Below are 19,130 nucleotides of genomic sequence, written 5' to 3'. Positions count from 1 at the left end.
TCTTCTTTTTATTGGGCATCAACAATGGAAGTTGATACATGAATATGATCAACAATGGTTTGTTGATACTGTGTACATAACCATTCTCTTTTTATTGGGCATCAACAATGGAAGTTGATACATGAATATGGTCAACAATGATTTGTTGATACTGTTTACATAACCGTTCTTTTTTTATTGGGCATCAACAATGGAAGTTCATACATGTATATAAACAATAATGGTTTGTTGATACTGTTTACATAATACTTTTTCCTTGTAAAAATCAGTAAGCCTGGAACCTGCAAACATATATACACTGACAAGAATAACATTCATAAATAAAAGAGAATATACATCATCAAAAACAAATACAACAAGCAAAATAGTAAAAAAAATAAAATGAGTTAACATTCATGTTAATCATCCATAAAGTAGCATAAAAAAGTAAAAAAAAAGTTCAGAAAAATAGGGAAATTTCAGAACAACATCCTCCTCAAGAAGTTGATCATTCTGGAGTTAGACTCCTTGCGGAAGACTGGTGCACGAGGAGCCAAAGGAGCTATGTGACATCTACGACGGTTGTGGAAGGCAAATCTTCCACACTGACCACACTTCCTCTTCTTGCGAACTTTCTCTCGACATCCCCTATACCTTGAAGTAGTTGGCCTTCCAGCTGACTCACGACCGCCATTGGGAGGCAAAACATAACCTTCCTCATTGATTTTAAGAGGCCTCTCACTGTCGGGAATATGATAGATAGGACGAGCATACAGACCTCTATAGTACTCGGTGGTATAATATGGTATGATGTACTTATAGGGTTCATCTGGACCAATCTGCAACATGGATTTCATCGAATGGGTGCAAGGGAAACTATGCTTCTGCCACCAATTACAAGTACAAGTCTTAGCATCCAAATCAACTAAGTGCTTTCCAGTAGGATAAATGATCTCGAAAAATTTATCACTTGATCTATGGAACTTGTAAAAACGGCAATCAATGACCCTCTTGTTGAGCCTAGCCTGCATCCGAGGAGTAAGCTTTCCAGTCCACTTACCAGAATCCACCTTCCTCTTGTAGTTCTGCTCCATTACATAAGCACGAATAGAATCTAGAAGCTCAAGTGCTGGAAGCCGCTTATCATGCTTAATCACACTGTTAAAAGTCTCAGCAATGTTTGATGTGTTCTCACCAAACCTTTCTACTAGAAATGCATGAGCAGCCCAGTTCTTGAACGATATCTTTACCATCCAATCAATAACTGAATCCATCTTCAGATTGCTCATACTCTTGGCAGCAGTATGAAACTTCTCCTTTGTTAACGCAGTGTAGCACTCTTCAAACAGCCTCACAGCAGTTTGCCTATTCTTTCCCTTTGGAACCGGAATATTACCTTTCATGTGATACAAACAGAAAGAATGAAAAGCTTTTGGAAAGACAATAGGGACATGCTTCAAATGGCCAGCTCCACGGTCTGATATGATGGTCAGTGGGCGGTCTTCATTGATAATACCCTTCAAATTGGTTAAGAACCATTCCCAACTGGCACCATTTCCACAGGGAACTATTCCAAATGCAACTGGATAGATCTCTACAACAAACAAATAAACACCAAAAATTCACAAAGTGACCAATAAAACTGAAATACATGAACAAGTTATGGGGTGACAAAACAAATATTATGTATCATGGAATCAACAAGTGAGATTATGGGATCAACAACTAACTTATGGGATAAAAACAACACATATTAGGATATCAACAAGTGAAACTATGGTATCAACAACTTACTTATGGGATCAACAACTGAAATTATAAGATCAACAACACATATTAGGGAATCAACAAGTGAAACTATGGTATCAACAACTAACTTATGGGATCAACAACTGAAATTATAAGATCAACAACACATATTAGGGGATCAACAAGCGAAACTATGGTATCAACAACAAAAGTTATGGAAGTTATGCAATCAACAGAAACACTTAATAATTAAAAAATAGAGAAAAGATTAAAAAACATACCTTGATTACCAGTTTTTCCGCAAGCAACCATAAGACCGCCCTTAAACTTCCCAGTGAGGAAAGTACAATCAATAAACAACATCGGACGACAATACTTATTGAAACCAGTAATAGAAGCTTCAAAAGCAACAAAAAACCTCTGGAACTGCTTCGTTTCACCATCATACTCAAACTTGACGACGCTACCAGGATCATAAGGTTCAATTGAATCTTTGTACCAAAGAAGGTCTGAATAAGACTTGATGTCATCACCCCAAAGAAACTCTTTAGTGAACTTCAAACAATGGTATGCCTGACTATACGTGAGATCAATACCATATTCCATATGGAGCAGATCTTGCACATCAGCTGCGGTCTTCTTCTTCTTTGATGCTCGAAATTCATCTACTAAGATATCCTTCAGAAAAGACTTCGTCATCCTGACTTTTGCGGGATCAGAAGAAGCTAAATCACATGAATGCTCTCCGTGAAAATTCTTTCACAGAAAGACACCTTTAGTATTGGCAACGAAAGATGCATGAAACCTCCATCCACAACTTTGAATTTCCTTGTTCTTACACTGCACAGTGTAACGTTTCTTGTCACTCTTACGTACGTCAAGTTTGTAACCACTATGATATTCGTACTTCTTAACACTATCACGACAAACAATTTTACTCTCAAAAACCTTCCCTACTCCAGTTAAGATGTTGGCCCAAGCATCTGACTTCTTGGGGACCCTTTTGATCAAAGATGAATCATCCGTCAAGTCTTCTATAACATCCAATTCATTGTTTGAAACACAACTTGATGTTGACGAAGAAGGACCAACAGAAGAAGAAGAAGGAACATAATCAACACAAATCTTCAGCTGGATGTTAACCTTCACAACATCAATCCCTGTGGAGATGCAGTAGTGAACGAAAAACCCCAACTACAAATCATGACTAATAACATGTGATCTTCCATCTACAATGTAACTAAACAGTACAAGGTCTTCAAGGACATAAGGCCAGTATTGTTTCACCACACTTATCATATCACTGATCGTAGTTGATTCAGAAACAACATGAGAGACGGTCAAATTGCAAAATGTGAACTCTGCAGCAACCATCTTTGGCCTGCGACAAAACATAACAGATCAACAAAACATAACAGATCAATAAAACAGCCATCAACAAAACATAATCAGAAATTTATCCAGTTATTTGCATCAACAATGAAAGTTGATACAACAAAACTGCATCAACAACCAATATTGATACAAATAATCTGGATATTGTGCAAAATTTCAGTGTCAACTATGAAAAACCTATGTCAACAACCAATGTTGATACAATAAAACAGCCATCAACAAAATATAATCAGAATTTATCCAGTTATTTGCATCAACAATGAAAGTTGATACAACAAAACTGCATCAACAACCAATGTTGATACAAATAATCTGGAAATTGTACAAAATTTCAGTGTCAACTATGAAAAATCTATGTCAACAACCAATGTTGATACAATAAAACAACCATCAACAAAACACAATCAGAAATTTATCCAGTTATTTGCATCAACAATGAAAGTTGATACAACAAAACTGCATCAACAACCAATGTTGATACAAATAATCTGGATATTGTACAAAATTTCATTGTCAACTATGAAAAATCTATGTCAACAACCAATGTTGATACAATAAAACAGCCATCAACAAAACATAATCAGAAATTTATCCAGTTATTTGCATCAACAATGAAAGTTAATACAACAAAACTGCATCAACAACCAATGTTGATACAATAAAACAGCTATCAACAAAACATAATCACAAATTTATCCAGTTATTTGCATCAACAAATGAAAGTTGATACAACAAAACTACATCAACAACCAATGTTGACACAAATAATCTGGATATTGTACAAAATTTCAGTGTCAACAACAAGGATTTTTCTACAAAAAGAACAGCATAAACAACAACATAAAATGTTACTTCACATTGCATTAGTATGCAATCGATGCATAATGTGAACCTGCATATTCCATGTTAAAAAATTCAGTGCAACTCATAAGAAAAAACATAAACCTAACCTAAGCTACAGATTCAAATTACGTCGCGCATCACCCGGGGGCTGCGCCCCCTCGTGAAAGTTATATTCACTGTCGAAGGTTAGATAGTAAACTAACCTTATAATTGATTACACTAACAACTACCTTATAATTATACCAAAACTGATTCATCAACACTCGGTATTCTCAAGAATAATTCTTCAACACTCAATATTATCTAAATAATAATACTAATAAATCATCCACACTATGAAAGTACATTGAAGCAACATAACATAACAAATCAACAATACTCATGAATTATAAACCTAAAATTGAATCATGAGCCGATCCAAGTAAAACAACAGAAATTCAAAAATCAAAAACCGGAGATTGAGGATTGAAGAATTGAATATTACCTGTTTGAGAGATGAATAACGATTTCGAATTCAAATAATATATAAATGAACAAATCAATCAAGTAGAATCAAAACACACAGAATCAAGCTTCCAAAAACTCGTTCTCCGCAACATAAAAAACAAAAAAACAGAATTCGATTTAGAAATTGAAGATTTACAAACTACAAATTGAACATGCAATCATATAATTTTCTACTCATCTTCAATCACTAATCAGCATTACCTATTTGATGCAGAAAAACAGATCGAGAATTTTCGGTTGAATCTGTTGTTGATGAAGAAACTCAATTCAAATCTCAGATTTAACGGATCGAAAGATTAAATCACTGAAAATAGATTTAGTAGAAGAAGCAGATGATGAATGAGTTGACGGGAATTCTTCTACTGATTGAAAACCTAGATTTCAGAGAAAAGTTTTCGATTTTTTTTTCTTCTCAGCTGAAGAACTCGAGTCTCTCTTTCTCTCTCTCACGAGTTCTGTTTTTTATCCGTTGATAATTGTTTTTTGGGTTTAGAAGAGTAATTATATATGAAGGGTATAATTGTAATCTTGGAGATTCTTTAACAGACCCCTCATGAGCTTTGGATGGAGAAATGTATATTTATTGTATCATAATGGTAACTGTGAAGCCCGTGAAAAAGGAGGCATTTATATAATTACCACGAGCTGATACGGGTAGAGTAGATAATCTATATCCGTGAATCAGAACCCAAATGCAACTGTTTTCTTCCTCTCCCCCTCGCGTATTTTCTTCTTCCCTTTCTCCGATATCGGTGACATAAGGCGCATAAACTATGTATCACTGATGGATGGAAACTCGAATCCAGGTAATTTATGTCACTTTTATACTTCCACATGTGATTATGTTGCTATTAAGTGTGTATATGGTTTGCTGATGGTAATTGAACCCTAATTTGGGTTTTTAATGATATTTTGGTAAATGACACCAGTAACACCACCTTGAAATATGCCTTACGTGCGTAATTTTGCTTAGAAGCTGGCACTGAGGTCCCCCACCTTTTTCAGTTTCCATACTCTAAAACTAGGATGACAATGCTTCCATAAACTCTTTATAGTATTTTTTTCACGGCTTATTGGTAATGGTATAACAATTCCTGAATTTTATCAATTTCTTACGAATTTATCTTGTTGTATGTGCCTTTTAAGTTAGTGATTTAGCCTTTCTCCCAATTTTTTTTATGACTTTAGTCCACTAATCTCATTAATTTAGTCCACCATGGTTCATATCTTGTTAGCAAAGTAAGAAGAAGAAGAATAGAGAAAAAAAGAAACAAGGAGGGAGAGTTAATAGTTTGCCGTAATAGAGTTGCTCAGTAAGTGTTTGTTGAAACGCTTCAAAGTAGTTGTGATATGTATTAATTTGGTAGTTAACCTGTGATATGTGACAAATAATGTTTCTATTCTATGCTGAGTATGCTTTCCTTCTCCTCCATGTACTGTCTCCGCAAAAAAAAATAGTACAGAACATTAGCATGCTTTTGTGAACTCTACTTGTGCTCCAATGCTTTTGGTGAGTGATACATGTACAGGTGAACCTTTACAATAGTTATCATCTACTGCACCAGCCATGTGTTTGTATTATAAGGGAGAAATTGGGTCCAGTATTGTATTATTAGGATCTTAAGCTTATTGTTCGACAACTACTGTCAAATTGTGGTCGCGTTAGCTTCACAGCTAGAACTTTTCATTAGCGGAATTATGCAAATGCGAAGTTTGTATCTTCACGAGTGTGTGTGTAGATAAGTTAATATGTATTAGTCTGATTATGTCTAAATTTTTTAACTTTTGGGTCTTTAACAACGTAGGTAATGCCAAGTTTCCTGTATTGAAAACTTGTAGGAGCAAGTCTGCTTGATATATGGTTGTGATAATAAGAATACATTAGTGCTGTCATTGGTGCTTTCATTAGTGCTATACAACTCTGAAGTTCAGTAAGGTCAGTAAGAGAGTGGCAAAGAAGGGAGACTATACAACACATTTTTGTATACTGCTGTTATTAGTGCTTTCAAGAGTTAGTGGTATGTATTTTCCGAATTGATATGGGAGTGACACAATTTTTTTTTTTAGCCCCCCTCATTTTGAAAACCTAGCTCCGCCATGAAATATAATGTTTTATGTTGAAACTATAGAGTTTCACTCAAATGTCTTAGTAATTTCCACTTCCCCCTTTTGTATATCGTATCTGTTTGAAATTGCTGGCTTGCAGCTCTTGTACGCAACATTTTTGTTTTGAGATCATTTAGTTTGTTGATATTTTTCTGATGTCAGTTAATGTTAATTAGGTGACGTTTCTGCAAAGTGTTGGTATTCCATGTTTACATACATGCTCGTCTATAATGCATATGGGTCTTGATCTGGCATACTACTGCCATGACTGGTATTCCATGGACAACTATCGAAGCTCCCATGTTCTCATTTTTTCTCCGTATAATGGCTACTCCAGATGGCTTTATGACCCAACTTATGAATACATTATCCCTCCCGTTTGGGAGCGCAATGGTGGTCAGAGGAAGAAGAGGAAGATGATTGAGTCTCAAAGTGTTGTGTGGCTTACAGTTAGGAGCAGTAAATGCCACGAGATGGGTCATACCGTAAGGTCATGTATTACGCCTCTTGTCCCCCGTACTACCAGCACATTATATTTGTGATTGCTTGTAGTTCAGTTTACTTTTTGTTTTCTAATTTGTCGTGCCTAGTTACATAACACTGGCGATTCTTGTATGAATGTTGTAATTTTTTTTTGCTGGATGTATCCGGGGTCATGCATCAGCAATGGCCATCACTTGTCCTCTGTTTATAGCGAGTTATACGTAATATATATAGTGTACAGTCATGGCTTGTAAGTTGTAACTAAATTACTATATTTTGTATTCCAGTAATGCATCTTCTAATTTTAAGCGTTTGTGCAGATGGTATTCCTAGAATGGTCGACGAAACTGCAGCTGTTGTCGTCATAATATGGCATGGTCTGACTGATCTCGTAATCCGGCTTTCTAAAGGCGTTTGCTAGTTCTAGTTTAGACCCAAAGTTTTTTTCACTTACTATTTGGTGCATTTTATCTCTGGACAAATCTAGTCTTCATTCAAGTGGGACATTTTCCCTTTTATCCATATTATACGGTTTATCATTTGATCATAAGTCATTGATACTTTCTGAATGGATTGTTGTAACATGATGGAAAATGATTCAACAAAACTTGTAACAGTTCCATTCACGTACATGATCAGTATATCTGTTACCATGTATCTTTCCTCTTTTATGATAATGTTTTGGGTGTGCAGCAAAATGTGACATATTCATTACAAAGCATCAATGGAAGTATATCTCAGATGTAACTGAAGTGTCTGATGAGGGTTAGGTCGTCCAAAGACTCCAAACACATTTTTACCGAAAATTAGCACTACGGCCTATTTTATCTAATAGACCCTAAGTGGCCCTTACTGGAAACACGAAATAATTAGCTATCATGAACACCATAAAAGTATCGAAAAAAATACAAGTTCACTTTCGTGAGCAAAGTACTGCATAGTCTTTTCTTTCAAACGGTACTATAAAATAAATTGGGCATCTGGCTAACACGGTCGTATTAATTTCATTGAGTATCTTCTTTTTCAAGGTACTTTCAATTATGATGGGTATCTGAGTGTTCAGGGGTATAAATTTAATTAGGTAACATAACCAGTGTGTAGTATAAGAAAATTTGGGTAAATTGTTTTATAAGTTTCAATTGATATTATTGTTTGATCACATATGTACTCCAACTTAATTGATGTAGTAGGTGATGGAAGCTAGGATTGTGCTTGCAATACCCTTGCCTAAATCATACATATGGGCCTTTATTCCTAAAGTTGCTATGAGAAGACCAAGATGCTTACATTGTGTAATGCACTACTTGGTTGGCAAAGATACTCTTTGTAGTCTCACTAATATTCACAAGTAGTGGGCACGTGCGATGCACGTCGGCGACGTTACTTTTTCTTAATTTTTCCTTCTATTTCTTAAAAATCGGTACTTTAATTTTACTTTTCAATTTGGTTTATTATTAGGTAAAAATGAAAAAGTGAAAATATCACTTTTAATGAAACAGAAGTAATCTTTCGTATTCAAAACTAAAATCTATAGATTCTTCTAAGTAATTTTATAATGTATCTAGTGAAGTATTTGAGTATCATATATGCAACATATAAAAGTTGCATAGGCTCTTTCAATTTACCTTTAAATTATAGGTTCTTTTCAATTTACATTAAAAAGTAAAATTTTGATATTCTTGTTTATACTCGTTGAGTAGTTAATTCAAAGAGCTTTCCAAATATATAAAATTCACAAAAATCCGACGTACCATTCGGAAGATATGATGTTTTTAAATATTTGTCTTCTTTTTTTTTTATAAAAATGGCATTTCTGTAAATAAACAATTTCACATATTATTACTTTTAGGTCCCTAATCCGTTAATCATTTATGTCCTTGTTTAGATATATATTAACCAAAAGATCCCTATTCTGTTAAGCATTTTGGTCCTATTCCGTTTGGTAAACCAAAAAATAGGTAAGGATTATCATTTGGCTTGCTTGCATTAAAGAGGGGGCAGATATGCACATGAAAAATTTCTTAGTAAAGATTAGAGTTTAAACATGTGCAACGAGAAAACGTTGTTTTTCAAGGAAATCAACAGGTATCAACACTGATCACAAAACCTTTTTCATAGGGATGGCAATTTACCCACCCAAACTTATCTCCGTGGGTACCCGTCCCGTTTGAGTAGGATTTTATCCGTATAAATGGGGATGGGGTAGGATATGGATAATACCCGAATTCTAAGCTATGGGGATGGGCCGGAGACGGGATTCAAGGTCCCCGTCCCATATCTTTCATATTATAGAGGTTTATACTTTTATGCAAGAATTTGTATTCGACTTTTATACTTCCACCACTTAATCGAGATTTCATTCATTATTATATTTTTGATCACTTTTGTACATTCATCAGTCTCTTTTGTTGTGATCAAATACATTATTTAAAAGTTAAAATACAAAAAATGAAGCAGATAATGAAATGGTTAACTTGGACGAAGATAGAATGAGAAAAAAAATAGAAAAACTAATAAGTCATTAACAGATTTTTTTTGTTCACTTTAAGATAAATTACTAAATTTAAGATTCTAGAATGCATTATCCTTATGTTTAATTTTTGTTTGAATCATATTTAAGTTTTGATTATAATTTTTTTTTTATATATTTGCTCAGAGTTACGGGTAATCCAAGGGAAATCCGCCCATATGGGCATTCCCATACCCGCCCTGCCCCAATTCATGCGGGTAATGGGACGGGTATGGATATGGGTATTTCTTTTTAGGAATGGGACAATGACTGGGATTGGCATACCCGCCCCATAACCATCCCTACTTTTCCAATGCTTCACATACACCCTCTGCAATTTGGTGAAGTCTTTGTTTGGTGTAGCACCTGAAAGACTTTTATAAACAATAAGCGCTTCTGGTTTACTCCGCTTCAGCCTAAATTGACGCATGCATCTCTCTGGTCACTGCAGCTCGCACTCGTTGTAAGGAAATAGCCAAGTCTAGGTCTTTCCAGAAATCGCAGCAACGAGTTGGATCGTGTGTGTTGTATCATTGAACTGCCAAAGAAATTATGTTCGAAATTACGTTTCACAAATAACGGTTTCACATAAAATACCTTTAACATCCAATTGATCATTTCATAATTATGGTGCATGTTGTCAGTCCTACCCTGTTCCGACCAGCCACAATGAAGTGGGAAGCAATAAGGTCTCTCTTTATCAGGACGGAAAGCGGGGAACCGCTCAAATATCCAGATTCTATCACTGTACATGAAAAGGCGATAATATCAATTTTTATCTGTCTACCAAAACATAAAAAGCTAACATAGTATGTTATGAAACTAAAATTAGTTTACCATAAATAGTGTAGCAGAGCCCGACAGAGCCCGAACATGTTTTCACTTGAGGTCACATCGTTAGTCTTGCCCTTGTACAAGTGGACCAACGGTGTGTTTCCCATGCATAATGACTTGATATGAATGAAATAACAAGTGGACCAATGGTGTGCACACTAACAGTGTATCCACCCGACTCCGTAAAAATACAATAAGGTACAAAATGTATGCCCCGGTATACTGGGACACCATTTCCTCTGATGCATTATAGGCAATTTCTCGTAAAAGTGTACGGCAAACCACTGAAGTTTAACTGACTGGCTCATTATATGATCTGGGTCGACTTCTTCCAATATCATATATCTTCCGAAGCACAAGTGTTTAGTTCCTCCAGAACTTCATCGTCTGACATATATGATGGCGAGTCAAACGCAGCCATATCGATGACACCATTCCCTGTAAGAACCAACTCAGTAGATCCGTAAAAGAACTAAGTGAAAAAATCAATTAAGATATGTAATCATTTTTTTTGATCGGCTTAAGATATGTAATCATTACACTACTTATACTACAGAAAAGCAAAAGGGCAGTTCGTCTGCCACCAATGATTTTAGCATACGCTAGTACCAATGCAGTTTAAGATGCATCACAAACCGCAAGCAGTTTAAACTACATTAGTTATGTCCACTAAACATGCTTCTCGTAAATAATATAGTTTCACCGATCTATACCAAGCAGAAGAAATACCATGGGATGTGCATGTGCTTTTCAATCACTAATATCAATTGCAAAAGAAATTCTGCACAAGATTGGCTGAATAGAGAATCGCTGCCCGGATAGAAACCATTAGCTATCGCTTCAGCTTTTGTTGAAATATATTCTTGTACACCTCGGTATATGTCTGCGTTCAAGAAACTAAATATGTCTGCAAGGACGCAAGAGTGATATCCCATTGGATCGAGCAGGAGCACCTGAACATAAATACCAGCTCTGGCTCAACGGGGACTCAACCGCCCGGAACGGTGTGGGTATATACGTCGACCAGACTCTCAGAAAAGGAGCGTTGATTCACTCCCGCAAGCGTTTAATACCTTTGTTTTTTGTTTTTGCTTTGTTTTCTGTTTTTTGAGCCACATTGGGGATAGATTTCGTAAGCAGGAGTAGTCAAACGGACTACTGAGGACAAGCGCACAGAACCGACACCCGAACCGACATCCGGGATCCACAAGCCAACAAAAATGAAAAACACAATTAACGATAAAAAGACTCGCCCGGATGGCTGTCAAATCCGCGCCCTCTTGTGCCCGGAACCGAAGGGTGGAAAAATCTCTACGGGCTGGGACCGATACTCTCACACAAGTATCGCGCTTCGCTCGGGTAGCGCTAGCACCAAAGGAAGTGCTAGACATCGGTCACACGACTTACCCGTTCCGGATGGAATGAAAATTGAGTTAGGGACGCTGCGGCGCACACAACCGCCTAAGGGAATGTGAGGCCCCGCTGCAGTGAAAAGTGGCCGGAAGAGCCGACACTGGGAACGGCCAGTAGGGTCCTCCAGGAGTCAACCTGGAGGGGCAACCAACAAGGTTGGGATGACCAACGTCAGAATTGGCACCTGGAACATCGGATCCCTTAAAAGGAAAATGACTGAACTGGCGGCCAAGGCTGATACATTCCAACTAAACATACTCTGCGTTCAAGAAACTAAATATGTCTGCAAGGACGCAAGAGTGATCCCATTGGATCGAGCAGGAGCACCTGAACATAAATACCAGCTCTGGCTCAATGGGGACTCAACCGCCCGGAACGGTGTGGGTATATACGTCGACCAGACTCTCAGAAAAGGAGTGTTCGATTTTGGAACGGTGTGGGTAGTCAAACGGTGTGGGTAGTCAGACGGTGCGCGTATGCTAAAATCATTGGTGGCAGATTTTAGCTTCAGCGTATGCTAAAATCATCTTAAACCTAAGCAGTCTTCGGACACCTCGGTATATTCTCTTTGTACGGTTACCTTGATATCTTGTATATGGAGAATATATTTCAACAACTTTGCATAACCAACCTATTCCAAGATGGGTTCATTGCTATAATCACGTTGCAAAATCATTCGATAAAATGGAGCAATTTATATCCATTCGATAAAAGTGACACCCATTAAAAATTAGCATAACAAACATCGTTACGTACCAAACAAATCATGTAATCATCTAGTTCTAAAAACAAAAAGTGATATCCACTGGATAGGATTTTATAATCTAATTGGGTTTAAGTGTTTGTGTCTCTTATAGCTTAATTAAAAATAAGCAAACATAACCAAATCATACAGTGCAGATGATTTAAGGTTTCAAAAAAAAAAAAACTAGCTTACCGATACCTGTACCGTATGACTAAGGTATGGAATGAATGGAATAAGAACCCATCTCCGGCCTCGGTCACAATAATGTTAACAAATAACTGATTACGCTTCTCCATCAATTGGTGTTTAACCCACCCATTTCTCCTAACCCAAATATAAAGCTCAACTATAGTTAGTTACTAACTTTGCTGGAGGGGTAAACTTGGAGAAAAAAAAAATTCAAACTTAAAAACCTATACGGACAGACTCACTTGTCCTTCTATTTTGGTTGAGTCAAACATTGGACGGATCGGTTGGAAAACCGAAATTTTTGGATTTCAGTGACGATCAATGTAGTTAATATCGGATATCGGTTCATCTCGGCCGGGACCGATACACTGGTACGATTTTATATCGGGGATATTATCGTTGAAATATCGGTATAATATCGGTTCTAGATTTAGAGACTATAATTTTATATTAAACATTTTCTCCACACATTTTCGGATAAGATATAATAGATAACATCAATTTTATCAAAAAAAAACAAAAGAGTAACTTTAATAACTTGCTTCGAGAGCTACATGCACCTCTACTACCACCTGGAAGACTTTCTTCGCCAAAATTAACCTTAAACTTTATAGAAAACGACCAATACCGTCTCATATCGGGAAATGTAGGAAAATTTCGTATCCACCGATACGGCCGATATTTGACCGAAACGGCCGATATTCGACTGATACGGCCGATGTTATCGGGCGAATATCGTATCCCCGATATCCTTCTTATCGTATCGTTCTGGGCCGATATCCGAAATATCTCCAATATATCGGCCGATACAGCCGATATTGACTACATTGGTGACGATTGCTCTTTTCGTTATGTCTCTCATTGCTTTTGAGTACCAGACGTAAACATGGGAGTCTATTGTGATTCATGAATGTATAATACAAATAATGTATTTATATTTTCGTACCAATCCAAGTCAAAAAGGTTTATACAGTATATGGAAAAATACATCTGAGTTTAATATTAATTTTTTTATATTTATCTTCTCAACTTTTCTGCGTGACCATTTAGTTTGGCCTAAGTTTATTATTCCTAAAATTAGGGCTACACAAAACTGACCCAACCCACCAACTCAACCTTCATCCGCAAAAAAATATTCGTACCCAACCTAACTTGTCTAGGCGTGGGTTGATTATGGGTGAAGAAATCAGAACCCATCGTATGTTGGGTTGGGTGCGAGTAGCAACTTGGGTTACCCAACCCATCCCGCCACCCGCCTAAATATTCTCAACCCTTAGATTAGTCATAGAAATGGATCACAACCGTCGATGCCTTATACATATAAGTGTATAACAAAAAGAAGAAACAGAGAACCTAACCTAAATACTAAATCTATCGGCTCTCACTTCGTTGTTCACACTCAGTTTTTTTTTTCTAGTGAATGAATCTTAGAGTCACGGTTTCTTTTCAAATCACCATGATCGTCAAATTCTCTTATTTTCTCCACTCTTCAAAGTTCAAACCATAAATGGAAACAAGGGCAGGTAAGATTCATTAAAATTAGGATTTTCTTATTTATTTCAACTAGGGTGTGGGATTGAGAAATCCATGGATTCGGTTCTATTTCTTCCCAAGTATCAGAGATTTATATGATTAAGCGGAAGCGGGTATCAGATAATACCTTGAACTGAGCTTCGTTTAGTAAGATCAAGGAACAGCAGCAGCAATAACAACGATTCAACACGACGATCAACAGGTACTACAATCACCAAAGATGAGCACAAACTTGATTCACGGGCTAAGAACTTGAAACCTTTTTCTCTAGATGGTAACTTTCTTTTAGGGTTAGAGTTATCACTTTTCTTATGGTAAACTTATGTGTGATATCGGTAGGAATCACGTTAACTTCTACAGATATTTTAGAGATGCTTATATAGGGTCCAAACCCTAAAGGTATATGGAACCCTATCGGACTTGACACATACATATGGACGACCATATTCGGGTCCAACCCGAATATCTAACATCTCCCACTCGCACATAGTGTGTGTGCATTGTACCAGAAGAAAGAAAAGTTCATATTAGTAAATAGCCCGTGTGACCGTCGAAGTACCTGCATTTTGGGAGCTCCATACTAGCAGCTCAATATGAGTCAGCATAGAGACATCAACCCTTTAAGAAAAAAATGTTTGTATCTCGTAGTATCCCAGGTCCATCAAAATCTCATTGGTCTAGACTACTCTGATCCCTCATAGAGCTAGTCTAACCCTCATGCTAGATACTTGTAAATACATTCACACTTGTGTTGCAACTCCAGCAAGGCAACTCAAGTTGTCGATTGTGAATATAAAACATTCATGAGTTTGATGACCTTTCTCTCGCCCTATTGTCATGAAGTTTCAGAATCAACTGCTTTCCCAGATATGTACCTTTTAATCCGGATCATCCATGGCCATAAGACACATATTAAAGTAGCAATCATCGAATCTTTACTTAATAAAAAAGTCAAAAGGCATAAGGTTACCTATGTGTATAATCTAATTATCATAGGACTCACATGGTGAGAAGAGCAGGGAACCATTTTCACACCTCAGTGGTAGAAAGCACGCATAATATGAAAATGCGCTAGAGTGGAGTTTTACTTGTCTATACAAGTATATGTCACAAACTCTTACACTCTACAAATCTTGACTTAGTCGCAACTCTTGCGCCTAATCCGAAACTTCTAACTGCTCGCTTTCAACAAGCGCCGTGAAAGAGATTTCTCATTTGGCTATCCTTTAAGGTATGATGAACAGTAGGTACATTCATCATCGATCTTCACTATAGATATCTCATCTTGGTATTGCCAAGGCGATGCATCATCTCATCTTTGCTCGCTCTTCTTAGCGCCAAAAGGTGACTGCTTTATGTGAGTAAGCCAGTCCATACCTGGTGACATATCAATCAAGTTTTGACATAATGCATTCTCCATGCACCAATGTCAGCGTGTATATCCATGCCTATAAGTAAATAATTAATCACAACAATGATCCATTATCAAATTGTATTGATTATTAATAAATATCCATAAAACATATGCATCTACGATCATCATGTCTTAGAAAAATAAAAAATAACGAGACATCCATTACCACCTACGTAAACCTAACGTCCTAACATGAGACAAGAAAGCATCTCTTGGTATAGGTTTAGTAAGGGGATCAACTATCATCAATTTTGTAGGCATGCACTCCAAAACTATTTATTTCTTCGCAAGAGCAGCTCTAATAAAGCAACACCTCCTATCAATGTGCTTAGTCTTTCCATGGTACTTTGGGTTTTTTGTATAAACAATCATTGATGTGCTATCAATGTGAATTTTCACCGCATCAGTAGCGTGAGTGTCAAATTCAAAACTCTCAAAGAACCGCCTTAACCAATTAGACTCTTGTACTGCAGCTTGACAAGCTACAAACTCAGATTCCATTGAATACATAGCGACAATTGACTGTTTCTTACTACTCCATGTGATGGCCCCTCCATTTAGCAAGAAAGCATACCCTGATGTGCATTTTTGCTCTCCCATTTCTCCATTCCAGTTAGCATCACAATAACCACTGAGACGTAGATGTGGACCCTTATAGCATAGGATGAGGTCACTCGTCTCTTTGAAATACCTTAGTATCCTCTTGACTGCTTGCCAGTGCTCAAAACTAGGATTCGAATGGTACCGACTAAATAATCCAATAGCATAGCATATGTCAGGCCGATTACACATCATATCATATATCAGGCTCGCAATTGCGTTGGAATAGGGTACCCGCGACATCCTGTCTTTCTCTTCTAGGGTATTAGGGAACATCTTAAGGCTTAAGTTCTGACCTTTAGCAACTACTGTGTCTATGGGTTTGCAATCTTTCATGTGAAATCACTCAAGAACCCTTTTAATGTAAGTCTCTTGTGACATACCCAAAACTCTCTTTGAACGATCTCTAAGGATCTTAATCCCGAACACATAGCTTGCTTCTCCCATGTCCTTCATCTCAAAAGTTGAGGAAACCACTCTTTTGTGGCGACAATAATTTCCATGTTACTTCCAGCTATAAGGATATCATCAACATATAAGGACAGGATAAGGAAACCTTTATCGGACCGTTTAACGTACACACAATAGTCTTTCGCTATCATCGTAAACCATTGGAAACAATGGCTCGGTCAAATTTTAAATACCATTATCTAGATGATTGTTTTAGGCCATAAATAGATTTTTGGAGCTTGCAAACTTTGCGCTCTTGACCTTTAATCACGAAGCCCTCTGGTTGCTCCATGTAAATTTCCTCATCTAGTTCTCCATTGAGAAATGCAGTTTTAACGTCCATTTGATGAAGTTCCAAATCCATATGTGCGACAATAGCTAGCATAAGGTGTATCGAGGCAATTCTCACCACATGGGAGAAAGTTTCCTCGTAGTCAACACCCTCCTGTTGGGTATAGCCTTTCGTCACAAGGCGAGCCATATATCTTTCATCTACCATCTGCATTGCGTTTGACTTTGAAAACCCATTTTTTTCCAATAGCCTTACGCCCTTCTGGGAGGTCAACATATTGCCACACACCATTTATCCTCATTGATTCTATCTCTTCTTTCTGTGCATAATCCATTTTTCCCTTTTAGGAGATGACATAGACTCTTTGAAATTCTTAGGCTCTACGTCATCATGTGAACAAACCATGAAACTTTCCCCCTTAATCTGAAAACGACGAAGAGGGACTTTTCCACGTTCACTTCTACGAGATTGGGGATCCTGATTCGATGGAGCCAATCCATTATCAGATGGAACACTCCCACTTTCCCTAAGAGAACGAGAAATTTCTCCGTTATTCTCAACTAGACGAATTGGTGTGTCTTCCATTGACTCTTCCACCTCAAAGAGGCTAAGATCTCCTCCTACCTCGTTCCTTCTAGGAAAATCCTGTTCTAGGAAATCTGCATCACGTGACTCAATCTAAGTTACATTTCCATCAGGCTGCTCACCAATGAACACATGGCCTTTTGAGTGATCAGAATATCTGATAAAGATACACTTTTTTGATCGAGGCCCAGCTTCCCATACCGATAAGAACTGTTGTGTACGTAAGCAACTCAACCCCATGGTCGCAAATTACCCAATTCAGGTTTTCTGCCGGTCCAAAATTCATATGGGGTGGAAGGCAATGACTTCGAAGGCACACGATTTAGGACATAGGCAGCAGTCAGTAACGCATCTCCCAAAAAGGAAATAGGAAGATGAGCTTGCGCCATCATTGACCTAACCATGTCTAACAAAGTACGATTCCCTATCTCTGCTACACCATTTTGTTGCGGAGTACAAGGAATAGTCAATTGTCTCAGGATCCCTTTTTCTTGACAATACCCTTTGAATAGGTCAGATAGATACTCGCGGACACGGTCAGTTCTTAGAGCCTTAATGCTCTTACTTAGTTGATTTTCCACTTAGCATACATAGCGTCTAAAGCAGTCCAATACTTCTGACTTGTGGGATATCAAGTAAATATGACCATATCGCGTAAAGTCATCTATGAAAGTGATGAAATAAGTGGCTCCATGTCTTTCCTTAACGTTCATTTGGCCACATATATCAGAATGAATTAACTACAAAGGCTCAGAGGACCTTTTGGATGTCCCAAATGGTTTTCTAATGGCCTTTCATGCAATACAATGTTCACAGGTAGGCAAGGAGACTTTAGCGATGGGACCTAAAAGGCCTTCTCGAGATAACCTAGTCATCTTTTCTTGCCCGATATGACCTAATATAGCATGCCAGATCACATAATCATTATTAACATCCTAAGAAGGTGCAACTAATGAAATAGATTTATTAGCATCGTAAGAACTAGAATTGTCAATATCCAAAACCATAAAACCATCCGACATAAAACCAAAACCATAAAAATCAGTTTCCAAGCAAATCTTAATAGAATTACCCTCAAAAAGAAAACTAAAACCTAGACGCAACATACTATTAACTGAACTAAATTTCGTCGAATATCTGGAGCATAAAGTACATCATGGAGGATTAACGTGCGCCCTTGTCATAGATTTAGCATATAGGTACCAATGCCAAGCACTTCTATGCTAGTTGTGCTCCCCATATAAACTCTCATGCTCCCAACAGGAACTCGACGATAATTTAGGAACCCATCTCGGTCCCTCGCTACATGGTCGGTTGCTCCCGTATATACAACCCACGAATGAGGATAATGAGAAACTAATGCTTGACTAGAGACAAATCAATAAGAGCGAGTAAGTGGTTCAGAAATTACCTTCTCTGGCTCAGTGCAATCACGATCAAAGTGTCATTTCTTGTCGCAGTTAAATCATTTCATCTCTGATTTGTCTTTCTTACCAGCACGCTT

The 19,130-nt window shown here is 37.3% G+C and overlaps 2 protein-coding genes across 3 annotated transcripts; one reads left to right on the top strand and one right to left on the bottom strand.

The window, feature by feature from the left end:
- Positions 1-265: 265 nt before the first annotated feature.
- On the bottom strand, positions 266-2,427 carry LOC113324359. Its single transcript, XM_026572676.1, has 3 exons — positions 2,010-2,427; positions 634-1,573; positions 266-281 (listed from the first exon to the last, which is right to left on the bottom strand). The coding sequence occupies exons 1-3, from the start codon at positions 2,425-2,427 to the stop codon at positions 266-268; spliced, it is 1,374 nt and encodes a 457-aa protein (XP_026428461.1).
- Positions 2,428-5,141: 2,714 nt separating this feature from the next.
- On the top strand, positions 5,142-7,733 carry LOC113323275. Of its 2 annotated transcripts, XM_026571563.1 has the most exons (3): positions 5,142-5,279; positions 6,756-7,069; positions 7,383-7,733. In XM_026571563.1, the coding sequence occupies exons 1-3, from the start codon at positions 5,262-5,264 to the stop codon at positions 7,393-7,395; spliced, it is 345 nt and encodes a 114-aa protein (XP_026427348.1). In that variant the 5' UTR covers positions 5,142-5,261; the 3' UTR covers positions 7,396-7,733. The 2 variants fall into 2 exon arrangements, with proteins under 2 accessions (XP_026427348.1, XP_026427347.1); XM_026571562.1 differs by lacking the exon at positions 7,383-7,733 and having other exon boundaries at positions 6,756-7,375.
- Positions 7,734-19,130: the final 11,397 nt, after the last annotated feature.

Source organism: Papaver somniferum, chromosome 11, assembly GCF_003573695.1.
Source record: "Papaver somniferum cultivar HN1 chromosome 11, ASM357369v1, whole genome shotgun sequence".
Lineage (NCBI taxonomy): Eukaryota > Viridiplantae > Streptophyta > Magnoliopsida > Ranunculales > Papaveraceae > Papaver > Papaver somniferum.
This window is presented reverse-complemented; position numbering and strand designations above follow the sequence as displayed.